Below are 8,231 nucleotides of genomic sequence, written 5' to 3' on the forward strand. Positions count from 1 at the left end.
TGATCCTAGTACGGACACCAAGAATCATACATCTATTTTTTGAAAATCTTTACCCATTTATGTTTTTTTGTTTTTATTCGGTAGGGCATCACATATATGATACCCCGGCATCACATTGTGATCCGCCAAATGACCCTAACGTACAATATAAACTGCAAATTGGGCACAAAATAAAAGAGTAAGTCCAAACAAATAACAAAATTTTTGACATACTCTGAAGCCAGGTTATACCTATAAATGCTCATTTATAAATGAAAATTAATCAAGAAAAAAATGCATATCACGTCAAATTTGTTTTCTGAATACGTTTAAACCACAAAGTTATTCTTTTAGCGCACACAAAGAATCAAATGTGGAGTGAAAATGCGATATAATAATCTAATAAGTCCTCTGACTACATTATACGAGAATTTGTGGCACCAGTCAATGTATTATGTTTCATATATGACCTTGTATGAGATCCAAGAAATTTTTTCAACTTCAATGGAAAATCAAATTTATACAGTTTTTAGTCTTTGAACTATTTTGTATGATCCTTGTATGATTTCTAGGATATCATATATGGTCCTTTTATGACTACCAAGAATTCATACAAATCATATATGACCTAGTATGATTAATAAGAATCATATATGACCTAGTACGAAATCAAAGAAAGTTGTATGATCGTTGACCCGGGTTCACGAGATTTTTGTATAATCTGATTTAACTCAAAAAGCAGTTTTGAAATGATGCAAGAATAGTATCACTATCAATTCGCGTATCACAATAAATTGCCAATGAAAGTTAGGACCAACTAAATATGTTGACATGGGTGATCATTTGGATTGGGTTATGAGACAATGCAACATTTAGTTTTGCTTGTCGTGCTAATCTAACTATACTAATTGATTTGTCCTTGAGCAATCGTTTATTTAATAAGCTCAGCCTAGCCTCAACAAAAACTTTCGACAATTTGTTGAAACTATTGACTTCAACATTCTTGAAGTACCTCGAAGTAAGCGAAACCTTTCTCTCTCGGAACATTACAGTCTGATCTTTAATGTGAAAGAAACAATCACTTTTTTCACTGCTGTAAACGTCTCAAAAACTCATAAAATCCAGATTTTTGACATCATGATACTGCTATGTTAGCCATTGATCTCTACTTGATACTGCTTTATTAGTAATCAGGAAAATACCTTAAGATGATTAGGGAAAAGGGGGAATTCCTCGGGCATTGTTATAGATCCCATTCCGAGTGCCCCCAGCATCACATTTTTCATGTCATCCGGGTGAGTTATGGTCGGGCAAATTGGAAGCGCTATTTTTTGGGCGTTCCTGATTGGCCTATCTGTTTTGACAAGAGCAATGTCATTCATCGGGAAAATCGTAACGAAGAAGCTGAAACTGAAATCGAAGCTGAAACTGTCAACAAGAATATCGGCAAAGGTCACAATTGCACGGTAAAAATAACCCGACGGTTTCAAAATTATTACTCCATAAAATAAGCAAAAAAAAATTCCGGCAAAATCTTAATATTGGTGAAGGTTAAATTGTAAAAAACGACGGTCTAAGTGGTAATTTCTGAAATTGATGGGTTAATTTTGAGTTGAAATTGATGAGAGCACAAGGGGGGGGGGGGGGGGCTTTAGTGGCACAAAATTGATATCGAACAAGAAGCGGGCTAAAACTTTATGGAATTTTACGCAAGAAAGGGACGAAAGCAATGCGATTCTGGGTTGACTTTTCACACTACCGTTACCTCACCGGTCTTACATACCCAGGCGAATTTTTTCACACTCATTGTTGAAAATGTTTGCCAAAACTCTCAAATCAATTTGAGGCTTATTTATAAGCGATGTAATTTCTGAAGGTCCCCTCATTAACCCAATTAGATTCAACCCTTCTTACAAGATTTTGTGTCTAAGTTTGGGTTTACTTTCTAAAAACTGCCCTCAATGCCCATGTACTCCCACATATAACCCCTCTTTTAGAGGTTAGTGGGGAGAACATTTGAGAGTAACGTTGACCCTGATAGGGCAGTTTATAGATCTAGAACAAAAAAAAGTGATACATCTTCGAGTTTATTGAAAACTCTAGGATAAAAAATTGAAATAGCAGATTTTGAGCGTTGATGCTCGTGATTAAAAAATTATTGAGAAAAACATGCATAATATTTTCTTGGAATACCATCGTTTTCAAAATTTGCAACTAGAACAATATAGTGGAAATTACGCTGTTTTACTGACTAGTCTTGACGTCAGTAATCTGAAATTAAGCACCCAATTCAAAAACTATTTGTATCTGTTGATCATTTTTTATAAATACTTTCTGAAAAGTCTGCAAGAGATGTACTCTTTCAACCCCAATTTGATGAAAAAGTTGCAGTTTTCCAGTTTTGACAAGCGATTCGATGTATTTATTTCAAAAATTATCTAGTGGGGATCGGGGAAATTTTTTGTCAATGAAAAAAAATAAATCGTCGAGCAAAACAAATTTTGTGGGTCAGCTCCTCTGGGAGAAGAATATAGAAATCTAAATCACTGAAATCAAGACAATGATTGGATTTCAGAGTTGAGACCTCTCATAACCTTCGAAATGTTGAGCATCCACATAAAATATATATATTAATGGAAAAACTGCAATCCTAAACAAGATTGTCATACTTTATTTCTTCAAGACTTAGAGTAGACGAATTAAAGAACAAAATACTACGTCAAAACTCTATCATTCATCCCTATTACAAACCAAGTTCACTCCAGACCGTTTTATAATTTCATTCTCCAAATACTCAGATACCAAACAATAATTCACAAAAAAAGATTTTGAAAACAAACTTCGCTCCGTTAAAAGATTGCGGTCACAATATTGGTATAGAAGACAAAAGATGTATTTTTTTTAAAAGTAAATCTCCGTCTAACTGGTATGATTCCGCAAAGTCACACCAAACAACTTTTCCAGGCTGCCACAGTTTACAAAAACGATAAAAAATAGCAAACACTTCTTACTTACTTTTTTCGATAATTTTGAGCAACAACATAATTGTATCCAGAGAAGGGGTCGATTTTACGCATAATATGACTAAATCGTCCATTTTTCAATTGTGAATGCTTTACATAATCACTGAATTGTTCATCATTCATTAAATGCATCTTTTGGTTTCCCCAGTTTGAGCTTGGGAAAGATTTGGAGAGATTTTGAAAACTCAGTTTTGCATTTTGTGGATTTTGATTTTACAGTGCGTTAGGTTTCTGCTGGTACCAAGCGTTTGATTTCTAATCGATTAACGCTAGACATAAAGCAAGAAAAACTCAGTGCATTTCTTCCTGCATCAATTTGGTTAATCTGGAGGAATATAATTTTGGTTTAGTTAGATTATAACACTGTTAAGATCTCAAACTTTTACGCAACTTATAAAAATACAGATATAGATCAATATAAAAGTTTTTAGTCTACAAACCATGAAGTCGAAGCTGAACTTTATTTGCAAAAAATTACATCATATCCAAGGTTTGTGATTAGTGTTTATTTTTGGGTCTTGTCATTGAAAAAAATCTATCACTGAGAATCATAACGAAGTACACCCAAATCGTTATGGGCACACCTGCACTATCTGTGTATCTTGTGTTCATTTTTCCTATGTTAACAAATTCAAAAAGCAACAAATTTGCAAAATTGATGCTTTTTCAAAATCGGTCAAAATTGAAGGGAACTGCGCTACCACGTAATCACAAAATTTTCCAAATTTTAAACGCGGAGTTGAGATACAAACTCGGTACACTGATTTTGCGTGCTATGTATCACAATCCTGCATGAGTAATGTATCTCTTTTTCGTACTCAGTGGAACTCGATTCCTTGCTGAAAGTATCTAATTATTGCCCTGAATGTCTAAATAATCCGCGATTGTGCCCATTTTTCTAAGTGGTTTAAAACTTTTTATTTCAAAACAATAAAAAAACTAATTGAAAGTAATTTAACCACTAATAATATATCATGTTGGTCACCAAACTACTACACTGTCTATATTTGCTCTGAATTGTAGGTAGAGAAATCAGATTTACATAACCACACCCTCCTAAATCTTTTCTTTGTTCTCAGTGATTTTTCAAAAAGAAAACAATCCATTATACTGGCTAAATTTTGAAATACCTTTGAAACCATATATTGATTAACGTTGTTTTTAAACTGGATGATTTGCAGGATGATCTGATCATTTGATTAATAAAAGGAGGGCAATAAGTTCAAGTCTAAAAGCCTCTTTACAGGTGTCTATTATTTTTGCTTTGAACAAAGATTCCTCCATTCTGCGTCTATGTAAATTGACTATCGTTCTTTCCCGAATAATCACCACTTTTTCTGCGTCTTTCTATTGTTGTCTATCGTTTTTTTTTCAGAAAATATCTCTATTCCGAGTCTTTTAAACGTGTCTATCAAATTTGTCTGAAAAATCTTTCCTCTCTGCGTCTTTTTCTAGTTGTCTATCAATTTTTTATGAACAACCCCTCCATTCTGCGTCTATCTACAGGCGTTTATCAAATTTCTTGGAAAAATCCCTTCCTTCTGCATCTTTTTAATGCTGTCTACGAATTCGTTTCAAAGAAATTCCTTCATTCTGCGTCTTTTAAAAGGCGTCTATCAGTGTTTTTGGAAAAATCCGTCAATTCTGCGTTTGTTTAGAATTGTCCATCCTGTTTTTTTCTGGAACTTCTTACTTTCTGCATCGTTACTATTCGGCGTCTTTCTGATACACAAAAAAAACAAAGTTTTTGAAACGGGAAGAAAACTGTATAAAATATACTGACAAGGTTTGTTAACATTGGCCTTTGTCGTTCCAGGAAATCTTGCCTTAAGTGTTTCCAGCTTCCTGAAGATCTGCTGAGTAAATTTTCCAGATCTAAGTGTCAGAAAACCCGAGATCTAACTGAGATTTCAATGAATTGCTTTATTTGATCTCTATCTGGATATACCAATTTCATCGAATTAGAGCACATGCGCAATTATTTTAAAGTTCATTTGTTTTTATTTTTTTGTTCTTTTGCGTCTATTTTTATGTGCCTATTGACAGTTATCTATGGTCAGGTGTATATTGTTTTCAAGAGTCCCTCCATTCTCCCTAATTGGCTATTGAGACGTTGACGCTCTTCTGAATACCTTAAAGAACTAAATTTCACCAAGGCTAAGGAGAAGTTTTTTTCATAACCAGCTAAAAAAGCAGTAGAATCAATGAATTAAAACACGGGTTTTGATTTCTAATTGGGATTATATGCATTTTTCGAGTTTTCTGAGTTTTTTCATTTTTTGTCGCTAAAAGGTACCCTTGGGAAATTCCAGGTGATGTCAGTTCTTTTGCTTTGGGATGATTTCGTCCAGGTGTTGTCCCTCAAAACAAATATCGTCTTTATGAATTGTTCAGCATTGGTGAAGAGATTGTTAAGTTAAGGCCTATATGGTGCAATATTAGAAACCATCTTCTCTTTTTCAGTTAGGAAAGCCTTAATTCATTTTTGCACGCACATTAGCGCCCAATAAAATAGGCACAATTGCGGATTACAGAGACGTTCATTGCGAATTTGTACTAAATAGTTGACAACTAATTTCCAATTTGAAAGTGTCTCAATTTCATAAAAACGGTGGAACCACATTTGCGAAAAACAGCTACTAAACTGGTCTCCTAATTTTGATGATATTGGGATCTAGTTTTTGCGCCATTTTTGCTAAGGCGGAAATTTTGAAGTATAGCTCTGCGTCATAACGGTAACAAACTTCCTTGGAAGTCTTGCGGTTTTCTAGAAATTTAGAGGCAGCAGCTCAAACAGCCCTATTACGTCTGACTTCTCTCATCAATCAAATTCTACCCAATGAGTTAAGAAGCTAAAACTGAAAGTAAATCTTTTTTGAGTTACAGCCCGAAAGTAGCATATAATTTTTTTTCTGAAAAAAATGAAGCGAAAAAGAGAAACGAGCTTTACTGAGAGATTTATTGCAAGGTTTTCAGCAACGTTGCAAACACAAAGGTATCGTTGAAACTATAGTAAGCCGATAATGTAAAGGTATGACGACGTAAAAGCAAGCTAAAATTTTTTTAATCGATTTATAAACTTTCAGTAAAAATACATTTTCGACCGTTATAATCATTGTGCTCATCGTGTTTAAAATTTGTGATATTTTCCACTGCACTGCGTCAGCCAAATAAACAACAGCCACAGTTGCTGAACAGCCTCTCTATTATAAAAGTTATTTGATGAGTCTGAGAATTTTTGAAAATGAGAAATTGTGTCAACTATCAAAGAGTTGAAGATAACTGTTTTCATTGAAGTTTACTCCTGTAGCCTCAAAAACTGGCACAAACAATTCCATGCGAAATCAGAAGCTTGCGAAGCTTGAATCCTGACAAACAACCAGAGACAAAGAAGTTTGATTCAATTTACTCGCCAACTCTTTGAGAACTTCAAGTCGATAACAAACCATCCTTAGTTGTGTGAGACAAGTGCTTTCACCTTGTATTTTTAAGTGAGATTAGATTTAAAAAAACCTCATTTCATTAAACAATATTCCTGAAAAAATTTTGAACAGCGCTTACGTGTATGGCTCGTAGGTATCGGTCACACGGTAGAATTCGCTCTCTGAGGTTATGTTTGAAAAGTCGCGCACCTCTAAGAGCAACTGATCTGCTGAAACATCAGCAGAGAGAAATGACATTCCATAGTACTCTACTGATTAAAACTTGTCTTAAGTACTGTTTTTTTCTTATTTTCAATTTTATCAGGTTTGAGAACCAATTGCAACATATTTTCTATCACAAATAATAAACGAAAAAATAATAAACTATTTTCAACCGTACCTAAGGTTCAGTGACAATCAGCACTGATCCAGAAAAATTTCAGAGAAAATTCATGATTTAGTACTGATTCAGAAGGATTTCAGAACCAACTGTGAAATAAATTCTGAATTTCTCCGAATCAGAGCAAATTTCATTGAAAATATTATTCTTTTGAATCAGAAGATAATTCAGAATGAATCTTTGAATAAGCGCCGAATCAGAAAAATTCAGTGCAAAATGTGACCTGAATTAAGACTCTGACTCAGTACTGAATTCGGCTGAGAGTTAGGTACGGGCAGCGACTGGTCATCAATGACCGCCAAATTTTTGACATCGATTTTTTTCATTCAACCTAACATAAAATGTTCAGTTTTTCTTCACATAGCTTAAATCATTATGTAAAATTATGTCACGGGCTGTCGGGGGTACAAAAATTAGAAGGAGGCCGAAATCTGTGTTCCAAAAACTTACCTGTCAAGTGATGAACACAATGAGCAGCTGTGACCACAAACGAGGAAGAAATAATTGTAGCGCCACAGAAACCCATGCTGTAAATCAGACGGGCAAAAAATAACCGGTTGCTTGTTTCCAACCCATTTGTAAGCAAATTTCTGGCCTTTGCAGACAGTCGCTGGTTAGGTTTTGCGTTGTCATAACATTCAAAAACTAAACAAAATATTAGAAGATATTGAAGATTTTGAAAAGGTTTCATTTTGATAGGGTTCGAATGACCTATGATTGAGTTTATTCTTAATTTGAAGGTTGCTTTGTAGCTAGAAGCTTAACAATGAGTGTGTGTCATCAAAGTTTGCCGTATATAAACACTTATGAAATCATTAATGTTACCATCACAAGCTCAGCCGCTATTTTATGAGCTCAAACAATGCTTTGTTTTGACTTTCACCTTTGGGATTTTGAGCAGGTCATTATTTCTTTTCCTTTCTACACATTTTTGCAGCTTGGGTGTAATTTTTTAGGGAAAAATGCTCATCTGTTGGTTTTCAATTACACTTTTGATAGATGCCGGAGAGTTTCGAAACTGACTACAGATTGTTTTGTCTGATAGCCATGTTGTACGATTTGTAGATTCCAAAAATTGTTATCGTTAGATTTTTCGAAAAAGTGCTTATAAGCGGATGAGAACGTCAAAAAAATATCGTTACAATTTCGAAGCCTTTCTGACTTATCAATAATTTGTCCGAAATATATTAAAAAAACGCAGATTTTTCCGGTTTCAAAAAGTTTCACACAGGGCGATTTTCGTTGCATGCAATAGTGGTTTATAGCGATGAGATTTATTTGATTCCTGCGAAAACGAAATAAATTGTTTCGTTTAATTTTTTGTTTCATCAAAGTTGGAAAAGAAACATTATCCCAAAAATTGAATCCTCTTATAAAATACAAATAGTAAAACGAACAGTACAAGTA

The 8,231-nt window shown here is 34.2% G+C and overlaps 1 protein-coding gene across 1 annotated transcript in view; it reads right to left on the reverse strand.

Moving 5' to 3' along the window:
* LOC142348095 (thrombin-like enzyme BjussuSP-1) overlaps positions 1–7,546 on the reverse strand; it is a 27,155-nt gene extending 19,609 nt beyond the window's left edge. The window contains exons 1-3 of the mRNA XM_075399259.1: positions 7,275–7,546; positions 6,564–6,654; positions 1,182–1,389 (exon numbers count right to left, since the gene is read on the reverse strand). Coding sequence (XP_075255374.1) covers positions 1,182–1,389; positions 6,564–6,654; positions 7,275–7,515 — 540 coding nt within the window. The 5' untranslated portion in view covers positions 7,516–7,546. The remainder of the gene's footprint in view (positions 1–1,181; positions 1,390–6,563; positions 6,655–7,274) is intronic.
* Between the last annotated feature and the right edge of the window lie 685 nt (positions 7,547–8,231).

Source organism: Convolutriloba macropyga, chromosome 10 (assembly GCF_964194025.1).
Source record: "Convolutriloba macropyga chromosome 10, txConMacr16.3, whole genome shotgun sequence".
NCBI classification, from domain to species: Eukaryota; Metazoa; Xenacoelomorpha; order Acoela; family Convolutidae; genus Convolutriloba; species Convolutriloba macropyga.